Source organism: Phaenicophaeus curvirostris, chromosome 9, assembly GCF_032191515.1.
Source record: "Phaenicophaeus curvirostris isolate KB17595 chromosome 9, BPBGC_Pcur_1.0, whole genome shotgun sequence".
NCBI lineage: Eukaryota > Metazoa > Chordata > Aves > Cuculiformes > Cuculidae > Phaenicophaeus > Phaenicophaeus curvirostris.
Window position 1 is genome coordinate 20,348,381 of NC_091400.1, and position 27,020 is coordinate 20,375,400.

General features: G+C 43.2%; 1 protein-coding gene across 2 annotated transcripts in view; it reads left to right on the top strand.

Moving 5' to 3' along the window:
* The first annotated feature begins 496 nt into the window (after window positions 1-496).
* ADK (adenosine kinase) overlaps window positions 497-27,020 on the top strand; it is a 244,012-nt gene continuing 217,488 nt past the window's right edge. The window contains exons 1-2 of one of the 2 annotated variants that reach the window (XM_069863580.1): window positions 497-593; window positions 17,294-17,368. In XM_069863580.1, the coding sequence (XP_069719681.1) occupies window positions 538-593; window positions 17,294-17,368 (131 nt within the window). In that variant the 5' untranslated portion in view covers window positions 497-537. Of the gene's footprint in view, window positions 594-11,007; window positions 11,064-17,293; window positions 17,369-27,020 lie in introns of those variants that run through there. The other variant, XM_069863581.1, reaches the window with a different exon arrangement.

Sequence of the window (27,020 nt, forward strand, 5' to 3'; positions counted from 1 at the left end):
CCTGTGGGTGCTTTCCAGCCTGGTGATTCTATGATTCTGTGATTTAGTAGTAGGCAGGAACGGTTGGAGTTGATGATCTCAAAGGTCTTTTCCAACCTAGAGATTCTATGATTTTATGATTCTCCCAGAAGTTTTATGCATATTCTATTACTTTCCAAGGACTCATTTTAATGTCATTATGAACTCCACAACAGTGAAAGCTTTTGCTAATTTGGAGCTCTGAGTCAGGGAAAGGCTGCACACCAGCAGACCCACGTGCTCGGCACAGATCCTGCTGACCGCAAGCCCTCATCATCTCCAAAGGTTCAACAAGTGTCTGGGATTTTTGCAATAGTAACTCCTTCTTGTAACATCACCACACCGCTCAGCCAGCTCTCCCACTCCCCTCCCCTTTCCCTTCGTCCCCACCTCCCTCTCCCTCCCCTTCCCTCTTCCGTCCCTCCCCGGTCCCTCCCCGGTCCCCGCCCCTTGGCGGTGCCGCCGCGGGTTCGGGGCGGGGCGGGCGGCGCGGGGCAGCGCTCGGGGCGCAGCGCGAAGATGGCAGCGGGGGAGCCGCAAGCCAAGAAGCTGAAGCTGGAGCAGAAGCCGCTGAGGTAACGGAGCGGCCCCTCCCTGGCTCGGAGCCCGCGCCCGAGGCTGCCGGGCGGGACGCGGTGCGGTGCGGGGCACGTGCGGCCGCCCCGGCCCCGTTCCCGGCCCCGTTCTGTCCCTCTCCCCATCCCCATCCCTTTCTCCTCTCCCTGTCTCGTCCCCTGCTCCTGTCCCAATCCCTGCCCCCGGTCCCTATCCTGTCGCCCGTCCCCCGTTTCCTTCCCCATCCACGTTCCCCCTTCCCGTCTCTGTCTCAATCCCCATTCTCTATCTCTGTGCTGTCTTCTATTCTCATCCCAATCCCTATCCCCATCCCTTATTCCTATCCCCATCCCTTATTCCTATCCCCATCCCTTATTCCTATCCCCATCCCTTATTCCTATCCCCATCCCTTACTCCTATCCTGTCCCCCATCCCCGTTGCTGTCTCCTGCCCCCATTCCCTACTGTTGTTCCCCATCCCTGTTGATGTCCTCTGTCCCCATGCGTTATCCCTGTCCCCTGTTTCCATCCCCATTCCATCTCTGTCTCAATCCCTATCCCTGTCCCATATCCCTATTCCCATCCCCTATCCTTATCTTGTCCCCCGTCCCTGTTCCCTGTCCCAATTCCCTATCCCTGTTCACTGTCCCCCATCCCTGTACCCATCCCTGTCCTGGTCCCCATCCCTGTCCTGTTCTCCATCCCCGTAACTGTCACCATCCCTGTCCCCCTGCACTGTTGGTGCCACGTGCCAGTGCCCGGGAGCACAGGGCCCTCACTCTGCCACGGGGCCGGGATTGGAGAGCACAGAGGCATCTGAGCCCCGGGATCCTCTGGGACTGGGTCATTCTGGGAACAGCTGGGGTTGGGAATGCAGCCCCTGTGGTGTCTGTCTTCAAGAATACCCTCTGAAAGCTGTGATTCACACCTTTGAGAAGACTCTGTCCCCCTTAGACACAGATTTAATTAGCTAAAAATCCTCATTAACAGATATATTTTCCACAGGACACATGGAGTGTTGTTAAGTGTTGTCATATTGAAATAATTGGTGCTGTTTGCTGCGCTCCCTCACTTGTGTGGACACTCTGTATTTTCCCTGACTGAGCCCTAGTGACGGATGAAACAACTCATTTGTTTTCAGATGTCACAGCAGAGAAACACGAGGTTTCTCCGTGCAGGAATCATGGTTGGCGTGAGCACCCAGAGCGGTGCAGCAGAGCTTTGGTTTGTGCAGTTTCTGATTTATTTTCTTGGGATTATTCACGTGAATGTAACTGTAAGATAGCAGATCTCCTTCCAAGTGCTCACTATGTGAAGAGGATTAAGGACATCAGGCTTGAAAGGGCCAAAATCTGTTGAAGCGAGTCCAGGGGTGGCCATGGAGATGATCTGAGGGCTGGAGCACCTACCACATGAGGACAGGCTGAGAGAGTTCGGGTTGGAGAAGGCTCTGGGTAGACCCGAGAGCAGCTTCCAGTACTGAAAGGGACTCTAGGAAAGCTGGGGAGGGGCTCTTGATCAGGGAGTGCTGGGATAGGATGAAGGGGAACGGTTTTAAGCTGAAAGAGGGGAGATTTGAGATGACATCTTAGGAAGAAATGTTTTCCTGTGAGCGTGCCACATCCCTGGAGGTGTTCAAGGCCAGGTTGGATGGGGCTTTGAGCAACCTGATCCGGTGGGAAGTGTCCCTGCCCATGGAAGGAAGTGGAACAGGATGGGGTTTGAGGTCCCTTCCAACCCAAACCATTTGATGATTCTATGAAAATTACCTTGGCAATAACTAATAACTTGCTCAAATATAGCATAGAAGAGATGAATGTTAATACCAGGATGAGAACAGTCCCTTTTGATACTGATGTCCTTATGGAAAGAACTAATCCTATTAAATTTGTCAAAGTCAGACTACTTGCTCCTTTGGCAGCTGGGTGACTTTTCAAGTCTAATTATAGTTGACAAGCTCAGCTGCAGAGAGTGGAAGAGGAAAAATGTAACTGAGCTCTGAAAGCAAATAAATGGCAGGTGGCAGTGTAAGGTTGTAATTAGAAAGCAACAGTTATTCCCATGGGCCTTAAAGCTAGAGGGGGCAAGAAAAGGAATTGCAGTGTTTCTGTTTGTAAAGCTGATTAGAGGAAAGTGTGTTTTACCTGCTTCAAGAAAAACTGAAAAATTTGAGGACATTATTGAGTTAAAAATGTGAAGGATGTTTACAATGGAATGAAAGGCCATGGTGACGTGCTCTGATACCAACTGATTAAATTGGAAACAATACTTCTGTGAGGTACGATGGATAAAACATGGGGCGAGTTGTTTGAACCTGTGTACTCCATTTCCGTTACAAATTACTTTAATATGAAGTGTAAACTGGATTCCAGTTGTTTCGTAAGAGGAGAAATGCTGTAATCAGCTGGTGATCGAATCAAGTTCATGTGCGCTGTGGGCCACAGGCTGGTCTCGTGGAGTGGCTGCAGTGGTTGGACTGTGTTTGGCAGACCTCTGTGCTCACTGGGATGGATGGGAGCGAATGTGTTTGGCCAAGCGCTGCTCTGGGACTTTGTCCCGTTTTGAAAGCCAGTACAGAAGGTACCAGAATGGTCGGGATTCCTTGACTTTGTTGTATTTGTAAGCAGATTTGGTTGCAGAAAAACATTGCTACGTTTGCTCAGGAGCATTAGGAACAGCCTACGGATTAGAAAAGAAGTAAAAAATCACTTGAAAATTCTGGGAGATGGTAACTTCATGTTTGTTATATCAAAAATTAGAGGAGAATTCCTTGATCTCGACATCTAGGGCTGAGACGCTCCAGCCTCGTCAGAGGACCATGTCTAATAGACTCAACAAGAATGCGCTTGTACCTTATGTGTTATCCCATGAACCTCAATCTCCTGTGGCTACCAGGAAAACTATTAATATTAAATATTAATATAAAAAATGACATAAATAAGTTAAATTCCACTCTGTAGTATAAGCTGTACCATGTCAACAATAACAGAGCTTTCCTTCGCCTATTTTTTTTTCATCATTTTCTCTTTCAAAGCAGCATCAGGAGGGTTTCATTGATACTTTTTTTAAATCCCTTTTGCTTCTTGCAGGCCAAGGGAAGCAAATATTGCTCTTTCTCAAGAGCAAGGTAGGCAAAGCTGACTGGCTTCAGCTAAAGCTGTTTGAAAGCAATATCGGATGGGCAGCTTTTACCATCCAGTGAGCAGGACACAAAGCCCAAGACCCAAACCAGCGTTCCCAGCTTGACAGTGTGTTGTGCTGACATTAATCTGCAGGGTGGCAGGCTTTGCATTGTCGGTATTGATGGGTGCAAATCCCCACTAACACCAGCGGGCTTTAGACAGGGCCATTACTGCGTGCTGTGTTGTTTTGGGCTTCTGACCACATCTCAGCTGTGTGAAATAAAATATCATTGTGTGTGTAAACTGTTCTGTTTGAACAGAAAATACACTTGCAAAACCACATACGGCTTGTCACTGAGTGTGGCATCAACTTACTAGAACCATCATGAGGCATTACTTTAAAGGAGAATTGCTAAGGATTTATGCCTTTTTATATTTGGTTTGGTTTTATCTTGGAAGTCTGAAAACTGCAGTCAGGCTTCTGTTACAGACTGGTCCAGTTACGAAAGAGTTTGGACATTCTCTGTGTAAATGTTTGCACTTACACGTACGTGTCTGTATAGAAATATGCTTGCGTGCAGAAAAAAATCTGAAGAACCTTGTGCAGTCCTGGTCTGTGAGGTCTCCTCTACTGTGCTGGGGCCTTCTGGCCATCCCGCAGCTGTGGGATTGATGGAATAGTCCTGACGTGAATGTTGGGACAAGTCAGTGTAGCTACATGAAGACAATGTCAGCATTGATTTGACAAACACTTTATACCAAAAGTACAAAATACAATAATCAGCTTCTTTTGTTACTATTAGACATCTCCTTTTCAGAATAAATTATCCAACACCCTGTGGGTATCAAAAGCAGTCCTTTGTCATTGCTGTTACACTGGATTTTAGGCAGCTTGGTACTGGGGACTGTAAAAAACATTGCTCATTTCATGCATTTTTAACTTTCTTAATAAGTTAGCTTTTAATTTAGCTTACTCCTTCATCAGATGTCTACAAATGAAAAAAGATTCTGAATATTTTAAATTAGCTGCGACAAAGCTTTCAGTTAGAATTTGGTAAATCATTTTTCTTTCTCTTTTATTATCTCTGCCTTTTTTTTTTCTCTTTAATTTCACCTTGCTCCCCATTTGCATTCATTTCAATTTTTGTCTTCATGGCTTAAACTTTTCTCACTTTCCAGTTTTTCATACCTGCAAATAGGGGTAACTTTTTCCATGCCAGTACTCTTAACAGCCTCTCAGTGCAAAGTAGAATCTGAGGGTCTAACACCTCACTCTGTTTGCTCCCAGAAGGATAAAAGCAATGGACTTTTCCTTCAGATTGATACTTAAGCCCCTGCAGAAAGCAGACAAACAAATGCTTCTGAAGGCATTGGCAAAAGGCTTTGCTAATTTTGCTTTGTTTTGGACATAACAGCAGCAACCTTCCCTTCAAAGATGCGTTAACAGAAATATATCTAAACCCAAAGCGACTTGCAATATGGAAAATCCCTCGCTCTTACAGTTTGCACCCTCAATTCCATTGTTTGGGTATGTAACTCAAATTCCTGTTCAGATTGTGACCCATGTCTTCACCTGGCCTTTGCTGTAATCCTGGGGGATTTCTTACAGCCTGTGTCCTATTTCCACAGTTTTATGTTCTTGTTGGAGAAGCTTGCCATGGTGTTGCATCCTTTATATTAGAACCATGGAATGGTTTGGGTTGGAAGGGGCCTCATAGCCCATCCAGTTCCAAACCCTTGCCACGGGCAGGGACACCTTCCACTGGATCAGGGTGCTCTAAGTCCCATCCAGCCTGGCCTTGAACACCTCCAGGGATGGGGCAGCCACGATCTCTCTGGGCCATTGCCTCCCCACCCTCACAGGAAAACACTTCTTCCTAATTAAAGTGTGTAACTTGAGGAAAGAGGAGGTCATGGAAGGCCCTTTCTGCTCTGGACTGTGAGCATGGCTGGCATCTCTTTCTCTTTTGTTCCTGCTATTACCTGCAGTCCACCTGGCAGAGGAGTCCTACTGATGAACGGTGATGTTACGTGTAAGAGGCTTTACTCACCTCCTGCAGAAGGGCGTGCCCCGACTGTGTGCGCTGCCTCAATGCAGTGGGGACAGGACCAGTCTTGTCCCCAGAGCTGCTTGGTTCCCACTGGGAGGGGAGCCAGGGTCGATCTGCCTGTTGCATCAGTAATCAGGACGTTCCCATAAATTCTTCCAAGGTGGTAAATTCCTTCTTTTTCAGCTGATGATACAGCTTGTGTAGAGTTAGTCACCTAATTGGATCTACTAATATTACTTCACAAACAGGCAAGGAGGGTGCCTGTAAAGGAGACCTGAGTGAATGTAGGGGTAGTTAAATGTTGTGTCAATGGGGTCGCATGAAATGTACTTTCTGTAGATCCAGGCCTTGGCTTACTCTGATACTGCTGAGGTGTATTTGATGTGGAAATGCCTGGAGCAAGACCCTGGCTTGTAATCCAAGGTTGTGCTATTGGATTTGAGTAGTCACTTACACATGCAAGGTACACAAGTGTTTCACAAAACCAGTTTCAGAAGCAGGGAACGAGTTGCTATCTAAAAGTCATTAATTACTGTTTGCTAGCAATGTGTTGACAAGCCTTATCTTCCTGGAAAAAGTAAACTGAACTTGCAGATATGTGAATGCTGTTTTCTCAAGGCTGTTCGTTCTCTATTTACATAAATTGCTTCTTAAATAATTGCAATTTACATACTAAAAGTATTTATCTAATAATTATCGAAAGCTATTTTACGTAAAGGAGAGAAGTCTTTGGGTATTACTCAGAATTCAGTGAAGGGAAAGGTTTTTATTTTCCATTCTGAACTGTAATCATTTCTGTAATCATTGTTTGACCACAGTCAAAGCTGTTCCATGCTTGAAGGGTATGGTAACATAAAGCTACATGCTGGCTTTATGCTACCTGGGGATTTCATTTACCGTGACAGGGTTTTTAGTAGTACGAAGCAATTGGAACTGTCCCAATAGCGAGGCTGTTTGACTAGAGTCAGATAGAAAAAAGGTTTAGCTGTCTGCAGTAGGATGGAGACTTAGCAGATTTGTAGATTTTCTTTGCTCTTATAGCTGTGTGGTCTATGAAGCTGCATTAAGAGAAGTGAGATTATGCTATGGAATTTTAAAATAACAACCTCCTTTATAATACTTTGATTCTAGATCCATACAAGATAAAATTGCATCTCATTTGATGTTGCAAAAGACAAAATAGTTTCTGTAGAAAAGTTTTCAAAACAACCACTGTTCTGGTAGAAAATCCCTGCAAGCTCTGCAAAATGCTGTGATTGAAAGAGAATTTGTGGACTCTGCATGCTAGTCCTGTTTTATGATTTCTGCTGAGGCTGTTGTGTAAAGCTCATCCTTCAGTGTTGCAAAGATAGAAGAGTGAGCAGCTCATCTATGATTCACCTTAGTTTTGTACTTTAAAGAAATTGAGTGATGTAGGTGGGTTAATGGAGAACTTTTTGTTTATATATTATAAACAGGAGGATTTATCCCAGATATTTCTGGTGTAAAACGTAACAGGTTAGACTAAGGCTAAGCCTAGATTGCCTGTACCTCGGATACACAAATTACAAATATATAGTTCTGTGGATAACTTCAATAAAGTGCAGTTTTCAAAGTTCTCATGTGCTGACCTGTTGTTATATTAAGTTGAGGTGTGATTTGCTTTGAATTCATACCCTGATTGAAAGGAAGTGTTTTAGTGAAATCACCTAAGGGGTAATTGTTCATCATACTTAAGGTGGTCGTGAAGATCTCTTCCTTACTCTATAGCAACAGAAGCAGTGGAGGAAAACCGTGGATAGACCTCGTCAGGCATTCTGTATTTTTAGATGCAAAAGCTATGAATTTTGTATTTCCCTCAGGGGTTTCTGAAGCCAGAACGCATGTGAAGGCACAGGCCTGCTGCTCCACACAAGGAGAACGAGTTTGGACGGTGTCAGGGAGGCTGAGCTAACTGTAACACCTATGTGCTGTGACTATGAGTCAGACTTGTGGCACAAATATCATGAAGTTAATCTGTGAATGACTAGAAGCGATAAATTACCATTTTTCCAGGGATCCCTGGTTGCTGTTGCTCCATCTATGTGTCAGGATGTCTAGAATTTCCCTCACAAATGACCCAAACCCGGGTCCCGGCAGGTGATGCCTCTAAGACATCCCTAGCAGTGCAGCTATGTGATGGTACAGGCAGGAGGATTGGGCACTGGGGAATAACAGGAAGATTATAAAGTGCTATCAGCAAACACTGTTGAGGTGTCATCCAGCCTGGTTTGTGAAAGGCTGTTCAATCAAAAACACCCGTTTCGTCCTGTCTTTCTGAACTGGTAAAAAGTTAGAAACATTTGATAGTACCTCATTTGGACTCTTAGCTTCATATTCCTGATACACAGTTCTGTGTTGCAAATTCCTCTAAGTATAGATCATGCTAATGTGTTTTATCTATTTTTCTTTATATACCCCTATGTGCCTGTTAAAGCCAGGCAATTATTTATGAAGGAACTTATATCTTGATTTTTAAAAAAATGGATTTATTATTTAAAATACAATCATGGGACCAACAGGACCAAGCTGTGTTACTCACTGTACTTGCCTGTGATGGGGTTCTCCCCACCCCCATTTTCAGTTACAAAACAGAGGTTTGGCTGTTGGGCACTGAAATTGTTAGACTAGGAATAATCCAATGTTCAATGTGTATCAGATGATACAGCCGTTATATTCAAATATAGCATTTACATTTTATTAGAGTTCAAATAACTCGATGATCCGGTGGGTCTCTTCCAACCTGGTTATTCTATGGTTCTATGATTCTATGATTGTATGAAATTCTCCATCAGGATTTGGGGACCTGTTGTACCGTGTGTTGCAAAAGTGAGAGGATGGATATGTTTCCCACTCCAATGGTTTGTCTTTTCAAGGCCCCTGACGCACTTCAGTAATGAAAATTTTGGAGGTGGTGATTAATTTTGAGTGTCCAATGTGGAGAATTTAGGAAATTTGTCGTGCATCTGGTATTGAACATAAATATTCCAGTTGCCTTGAAGTGACACGATGGGTCCATGAGCATCACCAACATCTCAAATTTTGGCATCTTTTCTGACGCACCCCAAAATCAGCTGATAGTGGAGAAGTTTGGCTTTAGTTTTCCTGAGTACAATATTCCCATTTTGTAAATGGAGAGGAATGGAAACGAAGGCTGAATAACCGCATGATTGGGAAGTTTTGAAGTATGTAATTAGCCATGACACAGCAGTACCTAACAGAATAATGTGGGATTCACTGTTGGCAAAAACAACCCATTCTGACATCAGTGTCATCAATCAGTGTTTCTGGTGTGGGTAAGTTAACAAAATAAGCGCCAGATTTGTGCGGTAGCTATGACAGCCAAGTGAAAAGCAAGCAAGTGGAAGAGCCGAGAGCAGGAACCTGGCTTTGCTGGTGTTTTTCTTGCAGATACGTTGGTTCTGCTGGAATGCCAGGCAGACAGAGAACAGTTCAGGCAATGAGGTACCCTTCTCTCATAGAATGATTTAGGTTGGAAGGGATCTCAAAGCCCATCCTGTTCCACCCCCTGCCATGGGCAGTGACACCTCCCACTGGATCAGGTTGCTCAAAGCCCCATCCAGCCTGGCCTTGAAGACCTCCAGGGCTGGGGCAGCTACGACTGCTCTGGGCAACCTATTCCAATGCTTCACCACCCTCATCGTGAAGAATTCCTTCCAAATGTCTAATCTAAATCTTCCCCCTTCCAATTTAAAGCCATTCCCCCCTCGTCCTATCACTCCATGCCCCTGTAGACAGGCCCTCCTCAGCTCTTCCCGTGGCAGGGGGTAGAACTGGATGGGTTTTGAAGACCCTTCCAACCCAAAGTATTCCATGATGTCCTGATTCTAATTAACAGGATGCAAATAGCATGACAAGCTTCTCCCGTACAAGAGCATAAAACTGTGGAAATAGGACCCAGGCTGTGAGAAACCCCTCGGGATTACACCAGAGGCCAGGTGAAGACGTGGGTCAATCTCAATGGGAATTTGAGTTGTCCCTGCCCATGGCAGGGGATAGAACTGGATGGGCTTTGAGGTCCCTTCCAACCCAACCCATTCCATGATTCTGATAACTACGCAGGGCTGTGGGTGCTGTCATGAGGGCGGCATTAAGTCCTGACCTAGCACCAGGGAAAGGTGGAAACCATTGATGTTTGGCTTTCATTTGTCAGACTGCCTCTTTGTCGAGGTGCCAAGAACACTCTCCCAAGCAGCCTTGTTCAGTTCTGGGCCCCTCACCACAAGAAGGATGTTGAGGCTCTGGAGCGAGTCCAGAGAAGAGCAACAAAGCTGGTGAAGGGGCTGGAGAACAGGCCTTATGAGGAGCGGCTGAGAGAGCTGGGGTTGTTTTGCCTGGAGAAGAGGAGGCTGAGGGGAGACCTCATTGCTCTCTACAACTACCTGAAAGGAGGTTGTAGAGAGGAGGGTGCTGGCCTCTTCTCCCAGGTGACAGGGGACAGGACAAGAGGGAATGGCCTCAAGCTCCGCCAGGGGAGGTTTCGGCTGGACATTAGGAAAAAATTCTTCACAGAAAGGGTCATTGGGCACTGGAACAGGCTGCCCAGGGAGGTGGTTGATTCACCTTCCCTGGAGGTGTTTAAGGCACGGGTGGACGAGGTGCTAAGGGCCATGGTTTAGTGTTTGATAGGAATGGTTGGACTTGATGATCCAGTGGGTCTCTTCCAACCTGGTTATTATATGATTCTATGATGGAGCTGGAGGGAATTTGAGTTGCATATCAAGGTGTCTCTGCCTGTGGCAGTGGGGTTGGACTAGACAGGCTTCATGTCCAAACCATCCCACGAGTCTGTGATTCTCTGCAGGCACCGGGGCACGCGGTTGGGGTCCCCTTGGCGCGCAGCGATGCCCGTGGCATCATTTTTGAGGTGCTGAGGGGCACGGCTTAGCGCTCGATAGGAATGGTTGGACTCGATGATCCTGTGGCTCTTTTCCAACCTAGCGACTCTGTGATGGAGCGCGGGTGCAACTCCGCACCTCGTCTATACCCTAATTAAACGTCGCTTTTAATTTAAGAGGGGGGGAGGCGTTCCCTGCCCGCACCCAAGATGGCGCCCAGGGAGCGGGGCGCGAGGCACCCGGCGCCGCGGGTTCCCCAAGGGGGTGCGCGAGGCCACGCCCCCTCCCCCGTTAGGCCACGCCCCCCTCCCCTTTAATGGCCGGAGGCGGGGCCAGCGGCGCCGTGGCCGGCGGCTTCAGTCGCGGGCGGCGCTGCTGCTGCTGCTACTTCTGCTGGTGCTGCTCGGCGGGACTCCGCCGCGGAGACATGCCCACCCTCAGGTAACGCGGAGCTGAGCCCACTCTCGGGGAGCCGCGCGCGTCCTCGGGCATCGCACGAGGGGGGAAACCCGGTCTCCCGCTGTCCCGGGGCTCGTCGGTGCCCGAGGGGGCAGCCCGGACCCCCGCTGCCCCGAACGGGGCAGCGGGGGTCCGGGCTGCCCCCTCGGGCACCGACGAGCCCCGGCGGGGAGGTTGAATGTAGTTATTTTGTAAGGGAGATGTGCCAGGGGAGGGTTAGGTGGGACATTAGGAAAAGGTTCTTCATCCAGAGGGTGGTGGAGCACTGGGACAGCTCCCCAGGGAAGCAGTCACGGTGCTGAGCCTGACAGTATTCCAGAAGCGTTTGGACAATGCCCTCAGCCACACGGTGTGAATGTGGCTGTCCTGTGCAGGGACTGGAGTTGGACTCAGTGTTCCTTGTGGATCCCTTCCAGCTCCAGTCGTTCTGTGGTTCTGGGAAGGAAAGCGTCCGAGCAGTCCTACAGGCTGCTTGTGTTATTAAGGTCTGTACGCTACAGTGATTCGCTGAGCAGGGATGCGAGGGAAACGGTCTGGAATCATGGAATAATAGTAGAATCATAAAATCGTAGAATAACCAGGTTGGAAGAGACCCACCGGATCATCGAGTCCAACCATTCCTATCAAACACTAAACCATGCCCCTTAGCACCTCGTCCACCCGTGCCTTAAATACCTCCAGGGAAGGTGAATCAACCACCTCCCTGGGCAGCCTGTTCCAGTGCCAAATGACCCTTTCTGTGAAGAATTTTTTCCTAATGTCCAGCCTAAATCTCCCCTGGTGGAGCTTGAGGCCATTCCCTCTTGTCCTGTCCCCCGTCACTTGGGAGAAGAGGCCAGCACCCTCCTCTCTACAACCTCCTTTCAGGTAGTTATAGAGAGCAATGAGGTCTCCCCTCAGCCTCCTCTTCTCCAGGCTAAACACCCCCAGCTCTCTCAGCCGCTCCTCATAAGGCCTGTTCTCCAGCCCCCTCACCAGCTTTGTTGCTCTTTTCTGGACTCGCTCCAGAGCCTCAACATCCTTCTTGTAGTGAGGGAATAGTGCTAAGGTACTTTTAGTTCAGTTCTAGTTAACAGTAAATGTCTTATTCACTTACGTTGTGCAGGTAAGTGGGATGAGAGAAGGATGTTCTTGGGTGAGAACTTATCCCTACTCAAATGCTATGGGTCTGGTACTATTGCTGTTTTGTTCTAACTATATTATAAATTACTTCTGTTAAATTCAAATCTCATATTGTATGGGGTTTAACTATGTTCCTTTTAGACTGAAATGGATGTGCTGAGAATAGGTTTGGAACCTGCCTTGTTTGGCCTTAATTTGAGAGCATATCAAACCGCATGGAAATACTAACATTTTAGATCTTATGAAACTGCGTCTGTAAATGGGAGACAAGGCATACAGCATGCTGTCGTGCCATTGGGATACCCAAATGTCCCACTCATGTTTTATTAAGGCTTTTTGACTGTAAAATGTCTTAGCATCCGAATTTAATATTAAAGGCATACTATAGCTGCACAGCAGTATAAAGCTGTTACAGCAATAAAAGGGTGCAACTTTCAGCTTGATTTCCTTTAGTATTATGTAGATGAGACATTTTTTGAAGCAATTAACAAGAAAAAATATGAAGTGTTTTTTAAGAAATAATGAGAGATCTCTTTTTTTGAGCCAGTATCCAAAGGCTCAAAATATTCCTCTGTCTTTGTGCCAGTAACTAATAATATTCCTCCACTGATATTTTGATGCTGCTCTTCCAGTGAAGTGGGTGCAGCATGGGATGATAACAATACAGTGTGGTAGTTGGATGCAGTGCTGCTGATGTTCAGCAGCCAGCTGGAAACAGGACTGTGATGTTAAAAAACCTGCAGCAGTAGAGCATTAGTCGTGCAGAATCATGGTGTTGGACCCAGCTTTCCAGATCGTTCAGTGAGGGTTAATTCTGTTGACTTTTAAAAATGATTGAAGGGGTAAATCAGTACTGGTGTGGCGGTTTTTTTGTTTGGTTGTAGTTTCTGTTTTGTTTCCTGGTTTCACTTCATTACTTCTACAACTTGTGATTAGAGTACGGCATGAAACCTGGCTATTTGTGAAAAATCAATCTTCCTGGCATTCTCCAAACAAAATGCCATTAATTAGCAGGTGAAGATGTATTTGTTTCATCAATTATATTGCTTGAATTTATAATTACAACTGGCTTTTCATCTATTCCAAAGTTAAATAACAAACTCATAAAATATGATGTGCATCGAAGCTTTCTGTGAAGTAAGTTGCTGTTGATCTCCAGTTTTGCCTGCGAGGTGCACAGTATATTTCTGTGTATAGAAAACTTCTAGATTTTTATTAACATTGTATTCTTAGCTTAGAGTTTTAAAAGCATATATACTCTTTATATAAATGTACTTCTTGTGTATGCATGTACACACACACACTCTCACACACTCACACACACTGACTGTGTATAGTCAATTATGTGCCCTTAGTTTGTGCAGGTAAAGGAGTTATCACGTAGTTCTTGAAGAGCAGAGCCAAATGTTCTTTTGCAATTGCTTCATCGAGTTAAGCAAGAACATCCTTCTGAAAAGGTTAGATACCAGCACTCCCGTGCAAGAGAAGGGAATGGGGAGAGGTCAGGAGATGTGGAGAACATGTTTGTTCTGTGGTTGTTGCAGAGAAATATTTCCCAAAAAACCTATGTATTGTGACATCACATGTTTCAGGAAGCTACTGCTGCTTCCTCGCTGTGTTTTACATCTAGTTGGTTGCAAATAATCTGTGAAATTTTAATCCATGCAGGTGTCCAGTGTGACTGAACAGCAAAGGCCAATAAGGTTCATACTGAAACAGCTAAAAGTGTTGAACTTAGTGAGGTTGTAGCAGCTTAATATCTCAATTTTTTTCTCTGAAGAATTGTAAATCTAGCATTCTCTGGAATCCTAAATAGTCTGTTTAATTTTATGCTTTTACGGTATGTGGCTTTACAGAGTATCTGCAATTTTTTTTTAAGTTATTTTTTTACAGAGAAGCAAACTGTAGCTGGTTAACTGCTATTCTTTGCATTGTACCATGAAAAAGTGTAGTAGGGTAACAGTGCAGACACTTTGCAGCCCCTTCAGAAGTGAAAGGTGATTTCCCTTGCACTGAAACGTAGCCACTGCTGGGTTAATCGGGTTGAACACACTAAGGATTTACACAGCCAAGTCTTTTTCTTTAACAGCAGAAACACGGGACTTTGCAGGTTGTGGTCCACAAACTGTGTATTGGAAAATGCTTACCACAGTGGTGATTTTAAATGTCTGCTTAACCTTGTTGAATTTTTAACATTTGCAGCTTGCAAAGAGATTATTTAGTCTGTTTTGCCCAGAAAGATTTGTTTATCAAATGCAGTGTAAGTTAAGGTATGACACAACTACAGTGTCCAGTACAAGTAAATTGTATGGTTTTTTTCTCGTTTTTGTGAAATCCATGTTAATATCTAGCTTAAAGCATGAAAGCTCCAGTACCTTTGGACTTCACTAATTCAGATACCTAGCTGAAACAGCCAAAAATGTAGAAATACATGTTAATTGAAACACAAGGCTGGCTATTAGTATGTATTAGCTTAAGTATTTAGTTTATTTGCAAAATAAGTTGTGTTACATCACTGGTGCACTCTGTTCTTCACTGAACCTCACAGCGCACTCAGTTTAGTGTGTTTGAAATGCTGTCAGGTTCTGCTATCCTACCCGTGGCTGTGAGAAAAAATGGTGCTGAAGCTGGGGAGAGTGTGCCCAAAAGTGTCAAGGCAATGTTTCTGAACGTGCACTTACTTGTTTAGGGGTAGCTACCTTGGCTTTTAAAACTTCCCAGCCCCGGTGGCACCCTACTGTAAAGCCTCTGGAATACCTGAATGCAGATGAGTCTGACATACTGTGGGAAAGGAAAGGCTTGGGGATGGAACAGGGCTTGTTTTCTGTGATGTAAAGCACTGCCTGAGTTAAATGGCACTGAAAGTGCTAGTTTCTGCTGCTGCACTCATGTATTAGGAGTTTGTGTGCACGTTATTGGCTTGATAGGTCTTTTGTAGGTGTTAAACTAGTGCAAAGTTGCTCTCGTGCTGCTTCAAGTATATTGACCAGTGTGTTCTTCAGCATGCAGGTTGTTAAATGTTTGGTAGCTTCTGTTTTGCTTTTCTGTTGAACAGAGTAACTTCTTCATAGGTAGCAATATCAATGTTTCTTGTATGTTTCAGAGGGTTTTTGAAGTACAGCTGCTGTTTTCTGGCATACTGTACACTTCAGTGCCGATACCTGTCTTATGTAGAAATTATCTACGACAGGCATTATTTTCTTAAGTGTAAGTATAAAATTATTGATGTATAGAATTTCACAACACATGAGAGTCAGTTAAACGTCAAGCACAGGAACGTACAGTTTGGAACAAATCTGCATTCACCACTTGCAGAATTCATTTTCCTGCAACCCTACTGATGCCATACTTGGTGTTTAAAATGGTGAGAATGCCCTGTCCTGGGGCTCTAACTACAATCCCCTTTATCCTTAGGACTTCTTAACTGTCATCTGTCTCTCCTTTTTTTCTAGCTAGGTATAACTTACGGTTATGCTGTTTAGAAGAACCAATGCTTCTTTTCATACTGACACAAGTATTTAGTGAGCCTTACAGATTTTTACTAAGCAGATGTTACCTACCTCAGTTAGGAGTGAGCTGGATTTCTAGCTCTGTCTACACAAAGCAGCATCTTCCACATTTCACATACAGTGAAACTGGCTGTGAAGGCCTATGGTTAAAGCTACAGATGGGATACTGAAAGCATGGTTTGCTGTGTCTCAACGTCAATTAATCATGTTTTCCACTTCTTCATGTTGGTGCTTCAGAATTTAGCATTTCACGGAGGTACTGTAAAGAGGAGGAAGTTTGTGTACCTCTTGTAGCTTCAAACACGACAAATACTTGTCAGCGAAGGACTTTTCACAGCAGTTGTGAGAGGAAGTAAGCAAATGAGTTTCCAACCTCTGTTGGACACAATTCATGAGAAAGCTCCATATCATTCCCTTTCTGCTTGTTTTTTATTGTTTTTTTCTTGTCCTGCTGAGTAGAAATTAATGAAACCTATAATTGAGTAGGCAGATGTTGAGTCTCTGAAACATTTATCTTGCTCTAAACAGGCTAGAACAATTGAAAATTCACTTTCTTTGCAATTCACCTGATGCTGTTATGCTGTTTAGATCTGACTGCAGTGTTAGAGTAGTACTTCAGGAGGATGGAGAGCAGGGAATAAGCTTTCTCTGCAAACACTTGAGAGAGGGAGACCTTGTAAAGAGGGAGGAGGCGTGTTTGGTGGTCACACCAAAGCTGCTTTGGGTGGCTAGGGCCAGAGCATGCCTTGCTGGCTGTGGCAGCAGGTGCCAGCTGAGGGATGAGTGGGGTGGGTTTGAGTGTAGCTTTAGACAGCCGTGGAGAGCAGCTGCATTCCCTCTTGCTTGACACCAGGCCACGTATCTAATCTGTTGGTATTACTGCATTACCACCCAAGTGCATGCGATCCAGGAAAATGGAACACATGGGTTCTGAATGGATCTGAAAAAAACCAAAACGATTCAAGTGAACACTTTCAGCTGTTTACAGTGTTGCTGTCTAGTTCTGATGTGGCAGAAGTCAAGGTAATGAATTACAAATGGATTAAAATGTACTTATCAGTTGACGGCTATGCTGTTTAGGATGGCAGACAATGCAGAATCCATAGTCTCTTAATTTTAGTTTACTGAAACAGAATTAAATTGTTAATTATTGGTCAGCAGCAGAGTAAACTCAGCAACTGAGTCTGCAGTGAAATTCTTACAATGTGGCCTGATGGCCTCGCTATCTCAAATCGGGTATTACAACCTGAATGCAATCCTTGTAAACTACAAAACGTGGCACACAGCTCTAGTTCTGGTGAATGGTAGTTTAACAGAATATATACCTCTATGTATTCCTGACAGCTTGCAGTCTGTATATTGGTCAAAGAAGAATACTGGAGGATGATACTTCACTGGAATTTGACTGTCCATATCCTACATCTCCATGGAACTAATGTGCTGGGCAGAATGTCTATCTTTTTGCTTCTTAGCTGTATTGAAGAAAAGCTTTTCTCTCTAATAAAAACATGTCTTCAGCCTGTTAATTGAGGAACAATAAACTAATGCTAAACTAACTTGAAATAATGCATTCTGTTGCAGTGAAAATGTCCTGTTTGGAATGGGAAATCCTCTGCTTGATATCTGTGCAGTTGTGGACAAGGACTTCCTTGACAAGTAAGTCTTAATTTATTTGTTCTTTTTATGTCAATTTTGTTTCTAGAATGATGCCCGTAAATACACTGAGTCCTACCTGCTTGTGTGGTGCTGAGTTAGTGCTGATCTCGGTGGGATTCTGGCTCCGTGCTGAAAGAAGCCAGCGTTGTATCAGTCATTTGATTGTTCTAGCTGTATGAAGCAGTGGTGGTGGTGTCAATGAAAACCTTCGGTGTTTTCATGGATGTATGGTATTTATTGTTTTCTATCAATTATCTATTCTAGTCTCTTCGTGCTGTCTTTGCTGGCCTTTAACTGGAAGCAACCACCAGTGTCAGTGACATGTAGGTAGCTCTTGTGTGAACATTTGTGTGCTAGTTTCAATGTACTATGACAGTGCTCTTTTCAGTGATGACTTTGAGGCAAGTAAACCATTTCTGTACCACACCGAGAAAAGTTGTGCAAGTGTACCTTATTTTTTTTTAATACCCAATTTATCAGCCAAGAGCAGGACTGCTTCTTATCACGGGGTGTCTTATCTTGCTTAGGCCTAGTTGTCGTGCTGCTGTCCGTATAACCATATCACTGAATTGCTCTTAGTATATTGCTGGTGGGATTAAGTTTACTCACTCTCTGGTCAGCTTATAGATGCATCTTTTCAAGAGGTGTAAAATATAGTTGCTCTTTTAAATCCTTCTGCATGAGCTCAATCTCTTCCAATTGTTGTTGCTGCTTTGTGTGTCTTGTTTTCAAGTGTTCAGTAAGTTGATCTCATCTTTCAAAGTGCTTACAATTCTTTGTTTAAATTTTTAAGTGTTAATAGTATTTTCTCTAGTCATTCTTCTATTTATTAGTAGGAATTCTGGATAAAGACTAAATTTCACATCACCAAATAAAGAACAGGTGCAGAGTGTTTACTTGGGAATATGTACTATCAGCCACAAATGTTTTGTTCTGAAGCTTTTAATAATAGCAATAATTTGTTTTGCAATGGATATTTTGTCACTCAGTTCTATCTAAAGGTGTTGTTTAAGTGAGAGACTGAGTATTGTAAGCTGGAGAAAAAAGGCAAGAATGCAATGGTAGAAATCGGTCTCATACATTTGAGACTTTGAACACTCAAGGCATAGACTTGATTTCTGAAAAATGAAATTATTCTGATGTAACTCGCTGCCTTATGTTTCTACTGAAATAACTTGAAAGCCAGTCTCTTAACTGGTTTGTAATGCCTCCACCCCCAGCCCCACAATATCCCCCAACCAGTCCTTATAAACTGCTGTCATAAAAGAGGCGGAGGGACCTATATTGCAGCAATGAGATCCTGCAAGAGCGTGTTGTGGTTTTCACTAGACTTGATGCGCTCTGCAGAATCTAATTTAAAAATTAGCAGTCGTATGTACTCAAATTTGAGCCCTCTCCAACAAGTTCTCTCCTGGAATGGTGTACTCGGTGAGTGTTTCTTTACTGCCAGAAAGCCTTCCTGGAGCACTGCATTCCATAAAGCAGTAAGCAGTCCTCCGACAACAGTGTCACAGGGGATCTGCTGATAGCGATAGTTCTGGTAATAACCTGAACACTGAGGAGCTTATCTGCCTCCTTCACAAGGATCCAGTTTCATTTCCAGCTCCCTCTTAGTGAGTGCATGCAGAGTAGTACGTTGCACAGATAGATGAGCATGTTTCTACTGAAATCCAACTACCTTTTGTAATACTCCATGAGATGGGAATCAAATCCCATGCTTCCTCAGCTCATAAAGGGAGATTAAATAGCAAACCTTGCTGTAGAACAACTGCTAGAGTAGTGTTATCTATTCAGACACTGCAGGGAACAGCGAGAACAGAGATGTTTCAGGACTGCAAAGCATTTGACAGAAACTGTCGATCATACTACCCTAGTCTGTCTTTTCTTGTAAAATGAGACATGTGTCCATCTCTAGCCACACATCATTGGCTCTCAGTATCTCTCAGGGATCCAGTAACCCCAGAGTCTATCCCACCTCTTCAGCTGGGTGGGCATGTTTGATGGGGCTGCCACGCTAACCAGACTCTGACTTGTGAAGGGAGCTTAGGAAAATGAGGAAAGAGCTCAGGTAAACATCCATAAGAACTTTATGCTTTTAATTTTTTCACTGTTCCTGTTAGTTTATCCTCCTGTCTCATTAGCCAGTTTTAAGAGTAAATACCATTGTTGTGAATAAAGGATTGGATGTTGCAAGTTTAATCAACATTTTGTTAATGAAATGAGAGTATTAAAATGAGTCCCATAACCACAGTATTTTTGGAACTTCTATTAAGAAAATGCAAATGGAAACAGTGTAAGAGTATGTAGGCAGTCTCCAGTGTTCTTTTTAGCAATATTTAAATGGCCTAAAATCTATGTTGCAAATAAACCTGGAAACAAACATATAGTGTAGTTCTACCTCTGGCAGGTTTGAGCCGCTTGCTGTCATGTAACGCTGGTGTGAGGAAATGAGCAGGGTTGGAGAGTTGGGTGGGTAGTTTTGGCTTGAGTTGTTAGCACAGCCCTACCACCTTTCTTTCAAGGTGGATTTTGGTTTAATTTGGTCTCCAAAGCATTCTGCTCTCTTGACAAGTTTTGGGAAGCTTTAAGCCTTTCCTAGATTATTCCTAGGAGAGGTAGTTTTCATTTAGAGCATAGCAGAATTTCCCTGTGCCTGTCTGAGCTTTTCAGATCACACCAGCAGCCTGGTATTACCTGAGCCAGAGAAGATTTGACCTCTGTCAGGTAGTTCTGTTTTCTAGGTCTCATTTCTTATTTCTTTTCAGAGAGGCAATCTGTAAAATTGTTAGCGGTGTTGACTGCACTGTTGAAAGCTGACGATACCCAAACCCACTTCACTTTCTGCTCACGGAGCTGGAGAGCAGTCTCGAAGTAAAGATAATCCATCGTATGTCCTTGGTTTTTTTTCTGACTAGCTCTGTGAAATAAATATCAGAAATGGTTTTTTCTTTGGGGAGGGGGGGGCACAGGGAGAGGGTGACCTTTTGGTTTGCATTAAATCACAGAATCATTAAAGTTGGAAGAGACCTCTTAAGATCATCAAGTCTGACTGTCAGCCCAATACCTCCATGCCTACTAACTCCATAACCTAGCAGTATTTATTTTGCTAGGATATAGATACTTGCTCAGAGAACAGCATTCTGTACGTGGGATGGGAAAGAATATAAAAAAGATTGATGTTTTGTGGGTGAATTGCTAACTATAGCTATAGGACTGTCGATTGTCAAAGCAGCCAAGTCTTTTTCTCCTTGTGTGGTGTTCCCCCCCAACCCTTAAAATCAGAGTCTATGACAGTCCTTGCACAGGTTTTTTGAAGGTGCTCAATAGAGATCTGTAGTTCTTAATGGCTTTCATGCTCTGCATCACCTGCACCTCATTTCTCTTCCCTGCCTTCTCTGTGATGCTGTTGTAAATACAAACTATCTGTACACCAAGAAATGGGTTTGTATTCTTTTTACTCTTCCCTGGAAAAAAAAGGTTTGAAGAGATGTGAGAGGGGAAATGAATAGGTTCTTTGAAATGTGTATGTGTTTTGGGGTGATGTTGGTGGTTAATGTATGAAAAGAGAATATCATTACACTGAAGGAAGAAATGCTGTCATTTTCATCTGTAATTTCACAAATAGGGGCATGGGTCTCCTGCAACGTGCTGCCAACTTGTCTGCAGCATCCGAAGTGGTTGGGTCATTACTCAAGATCCCAAGATGCTTGATCACTCTCTACTTTCCTTCACTGTCATGTATGGTTGTAGGGTGATGGATTAGATAAGCACAGACTTTAGGGATGGAATGCTTATTGTGATGAAAGGGAACGATCTTCAAGGTCCCTTCCAACCTAAACCATTCTGTGAATCTAAGATGTATATATTTGATCTTTTTTCCCACTCTTCTGAGAATTTGGATTGTAAATTAGGAAAAGGTTTGAGAAGCAGCCGAAGTGAAAACCAACTGCTCACTCAAATTAAATTTCAGTTGCTCTGTATAGCCGTGGCTTTTGCCATTCTGCCATGTGGTGTTCTCAACATTTTCAGTTTACCTTTGCTCCTATCTAAACAACTTGTACCTTGTAACTTTCCAGAGCAAAACAATCAAAATGCCACTCATGCAGTTAACTCTCATAAAGTGGCTGAGAGCCTAAGTAGCTTTTACAGAATCGGAAGCAATTCTTTGTTCACAAAACTCAGGTTTCAGCACAGTCTTAAGGCTTCAGTGCCAAACAAGCTTCCCCATGCTGGCATGAGCTGGAGGCCTGGGAAAGGCAAGTGGTGCTTCTGTACTAGGGATCTGCGGGGTCAAAGAACACATGAGCTGCAGGTGGACTTGGCTGCCAGATATAAGTGGGAGGAAAAACCTCCAGACTTGGAGCTCTTTCACTGGTGCATTTACTTTGTGTGCTTCACCAACCCTCTGGGACAGGTTGATGGATTTTTGTCTTGTTCTGAGTTGGGGAGTGTTATCTGTATGGTGCTGCGTCTATGGAAAGTACATAGGAATAACTTTAAAACTTGTCGTCCTTGAAAATGCACTCTTTTTTTTTTTCTGAAGAAAGATTGCTATGTAATGTTCCATTGTTTCACTAATCCTTGTGAAAGATCCTTGGTACAAGTATCTGTTGCACTGGCTCCTTTGGCAGAGAAGCCGAACAGCTGAGTGTTCTTTATTAGTACCTTGGGGTTTGAGTTGTATCTGCAGAAGTCAATTTCGCTTATCTCAGGGTCTGAACACAGAATGTTGCTGAAACTGTTGAGCCAAATTGCATCATCTGACTGCCGGTAAATTAGAAAAACCTTCAGTGCTTCCTTGCAAAAATATAGGGTAGTGATGGCTGTCTTAAACAGTTGTCTCGGTACTAGCATGCCTATAAATTTGGTAGCATGCCTGACAGCATAATTAGAGCTTTCTACAAGCTTGATAATTTTCCCTAGTGTGCTTAGTTAAATGTGGAGTTTAAATGAGTGAAAGATTTTAGTTAAGCTCCATTTAGAAAAATCTAACCTGTGCATAGACAAAGTTCTACAGGAGGAGCTGTGACGTTTTCAGGATATATCGAGCTTGAGTAATCATCACAGAAGAGCTTGTAACTACTGCCTTACCTGTAACATGAGATGTAATGTGTTCATGAGTTGGAAATATTCCGGTCCTTGTTATCTCTTCTCTTTATTGTGCGTTTTCACTTTCTCAATTACTTACTTAGTACTAAACTGCAAATCATAACTTCATTTGTTCTGTTTTTCATTTCTTCAGAAAACTTGCTAATTTACTACACGTCAGTGGATGTCCAGTTCTTGGATTAAGTGTTCTCTTTAGAATAATCTTGAGATACATGACAGGATAATGCATGCACACAGAGCTTATTTGTATTTCCTCTTCACTACCAAGCAAAAATTTGTTTAACAAAACTTTGGGAGTTGCATTACAAGGGAAATGGTGAAATACTGGGTTCTGTTTACTTCCTCAAGGTAAACAAGGAGCTTTAAACTAGAGTTCCATGAATTAAGAGTCTCTGGTTTTAACTAGGTGATAATGCTAAATAGAAGACCATAGCTGAAGATGCTTGATGGAAAAAGCTGGATTTCTCATTAGAGAACTGGAGTTGTTTCAAAAGCAGATAGTAAAACTTCTCTCTGGGAGTGGTACTTGCTGTTTGTACTGAAAAACTTTTTATCTTAAGAGTTTTCTGATTGCAGAATTACAGGATTGATTTTTATTTAGGATACAATAGGTGAAAGTTGTTTCATGTTTTGGGCATGGTTGCAGGCTTTCTTTTTAATTATAGGGTAGTAAGATGTGATTTTAATATTGTTTTCCATTCCCATCCTGCTTCTCCAACCTGAAATTTCTAACAGCATAGGAAAGGCTAGAGATTTTTTTTCTAGTTATGATACTAGTATAGTGAAACACTGTGATCAGTCATGAATTGAAGGGTAGAATTGTCCAGTCAAAAATGACTTGTCACATGCTCCCTTTTTTTTTTTTTAACAGTAGATGAACTTGATTTGTCGTCTCTTAGAAAAGACAACTTTTAATGATAGCATTTTTGAGGTTGTTGGAAGTACCTTCAACTTTTTAGCAACTTTGGTTTAACTAAAAAATAACTATTTAAGTAAATTATAATGCTCGTTACTACTTGATTCGTTTTGCTTTGTTCAAGTCAAACAATTTGCAGTCTCAATAGCTGTTTTTCACAAGTTATGTGTATTAGGATGAGAGGGATTCTGACCTTCCTTTTAAATGAAATACTAGTTTTTAACATTTCCCTTTGGTGACTTGCTCTTTCATCAGGCTGTGCAGAACAATCTGCAAATACCGCATCAGTGTTATGTCAGCTGTGACCTAGCTGTGACCTGTGACCAGCTGTGAGAGGAGGGTGCTGGCCTCTTCTCCCAAGTGACAGGGGACAGGACAAGAGGGAATGGCCTCAAGCTCTGCCAGGGGAGATTTAGGCTGGACATTAGGAAAAAATTTTTCACAGAAAGGGTCATTGGGCACTGGAACAGGCTGCCCAGGGAGGGGGTTGAGTCACTTCCCTGGAGGTGTTTAAGGCACGGGTGGACGAGGTGCTAAGGGGCATGGTTTAGTGATTGATGGGAATGGTTGGACTCGATGATCCGGTGGGTCTCTTTCAACCTGGTTATTCTATGATTCTATGATTCTAAGTTGTGGGGTGCTTGTTCTGCTGTTGATTTCAGATACTGTGCTTGTGCTCTGTGTCATGCAACCATGTTCAGGCCTGCTCCGTGCTTTGCCTCTTGTTGTCTTGTTTCTTTCTGGAGTGTTGGACCTGTGGTCTCTGCTGTAGCCACAGGGAGAGGGCGAGGCAGCTTTTCTTACTCCTAATTGCTTGTTTTCCCTTAGTCAGGGGCTGGAGAAGGGCGAGCCAGTTCTTTTACTGCTGTTTATTTTTGTCAGGGCAGAGCCATCACTGCTCCAAGTTGCTGGAGATCAAGTCCACGTTGTAGACTTGAGGGTGTCACAAAGCCTGCTGTTCCTTAATAAATTCAGATGAAATGCAGTGCGTGAGACAAAGATCTTTCATTTCATAAACCCTTGATTCTACCCAGTGGTATTGTATCAACAGACTGTACCATTCAAATACCAGATGAATTAAGATGAGTAAGGTGCTTTAGTAATTACTAAATTTGTATTGCTTTGGAAGCACCAACTACAAATTCCTGCGTTAGCCAAGAATATCTGACTTGTGTTCAGAAGCAGGACTTTTCATTTTTTGTATGTAAAAAGTTAATAAAGAAGCCTGACAACTTCGCAAAACAGGAGGATATTTTGAGCCAAGGCGTGATGTTCTTTTGGACCATAAATGGCAGGAACTATCTGAATACTTCAGTCCCTTTTTTTCTCTGCCAGATCCCCGAGTATCTGGCTCTGATGCTGCAACTACCGCTGTAGGTGAAGAGTTAAGATACAAACAGAGGCTGTGGTTGGAGGCTGAAGGGAGGAATGGTTCTTTCCAGAAGCAGTAATTGCTGTTCTCTGCATGTCTGGTCTTCTGATGGAGCAGAGGAAGGAGTTCATCTCTCAAGAGTTCATCCCTGAATCTCCATCTTGGCATTGCTCCTTCGTTACTTAGGATGAAATTAAATTTTTCTGTGCAGGAAGGAACCCTTCCCTGCCACCTTTCATAGGATACTTTTATACAATAAAGCTAATACCGTTAGTGGCTTGGGTAAGTTCTTCTGGCATGGCTGGAATTCCACAGCAGCTGCAACACTTGTTTGTAGCTTGCTGTTTGCCCTTGTCAGAGTTAAAAATCATTTTTAGAGAAGGCACATTATCTCCCTGACAATTCTATGCTTGGGTTTCTGTAAGCTGAACGGTCCTGCAACAAGTGCTCAGGTGCAGAGAGGCGTGATGGAAGCTCTAAGGCAACATTTAGGTTGCGACAGTATGGAATTGGTACTTTTGCTTGGCCTGTCAGAAGCGCAAAGATATTTATAAAGTTGTGTCACAGGAAAATGGAATACATCTTAAACTATATTATTTTAAATAAATAAGAAAAAAATACTGACCAATATGTAAGACTCGCTGTTATTTTCCTTATGATTTCTAAGTGGAGCAATGCATTTTGCATTTTACGTCAATCAAGATTTATTATAGCTTCAGAACTTCCAGTATCTTCCTTTTGCAGGGTTTTATTGCTTGAAAGTGATGTTCTGGGCTGACTCTGGTTTATGAGTTCTTCCCTGAAGAATAATTGTCTTTTGCTGTGTCTTAATTGATTTTTATTTATGTGGCATTTCTTCCCTTAGACTAGAGATATTAAAATAATTCTATTTTAGCAACTCTTGCAGTTAAGAGACAGAACGGATGTGGTCTGGGGATGAAGCTGTTAATTCAGTTATGACATGTATTGCGTGTTGATGGAGCCCAACACAGTTGGTTTACATTTGCAACAGCATGATGTTGCTGCTTTTGTGACTTGTCCAGAATATTAACCTGGGTTTTATTGTGGAAGTAGAGCCTATGGAACTTCATCCTGACACATGGCTTTATGAGTCTGCCTCCTCCTTAGAAGAAATGATGAAAGGTTTGTTTTCAAGCATTTAGAAGGTCAGTTGAGTAGTTGGCAGTGCTCTTCGTACCTGGCATACAGAAAGTGGGTCTTTAGGAGAAATCATTGAAACAGTCTTTAACTCTAGGTGAGAGAATGCCAAAAGTTGTGTCCACAGCCACGCTGCTCTGCCTTCCCCACACAGTGTTTTGATACCGTTTCTTTCTCAAAGCAGAGCTCCTCCTGCAGCACCGAGGTGTTGAGTATTTCCAATACTAGCACGAACAGGATCTGTTGTAGAACTTCTCCAAGTTGTTCTGGGCCATAAATTTTAAGGGGATAACAACAAGTAATCGTGGATAAACATGAACAGGAATCCTTCATTATGTATGTCTTACTTCTGATGGGCTTTTAGGGTAAGTTTTTATGCAAGTGGTACTTTAATGGAAGATTGTGAGAGCTGGTTTGTGGTTATAATTGGAATGAATTCAAGTGCAAACCAGTGTTTATTTCTGGTTGAAGGAAGTTGGTGTGTGAAGGTTAGGTTATGATTTCAGGACAGGAACAGTGCAGGCTGACGGGTTTGTCTAAAGAAACTCTCTGAATATGAAAGGCTCAAAGGGATAATATTAAAAGGAGGAGTAAAGGGTTCAGTCTATAAGCAAAATTGCCTATAGTTCGGCACAAACTGAATTAATATTTTGTTCCTTGACGGAGTTACTGAAGGTCAGCCAAGTATATTTTTACCAGAGCTGTGAGTATAGAATTCAGAGTACCAGTTCTAAAGAAATGCACAGAGTGTGCACAGCTCTTTAAAAGGTGCTTGCAAACAGATGTTTCAAAAATTATTCTGGAGGAAACTTTTTTGTTTGGCTGTGTATTGCAAGTGTTTAGATGTCTTAATTCTTTAGCTCACTAGTTCATAGCTAAGAAACCTGTTTTGACAAGGCCACTCACTACTCTGTGCTTCAGCCCAGAGTGATAGGCTGGTGTGTTCCATGATCATAGTTTCTGCAGTCTGGTGATTAACAGGCTTTGAACTTTCCTGCCTTTCTTAATCCCTTTTAATCATTTAAACCTATTATTGTTTTGACTTGAATTTCAAAAGCCCCTTAAATCTGTCTTACAATATTAATAGCTGATTACAG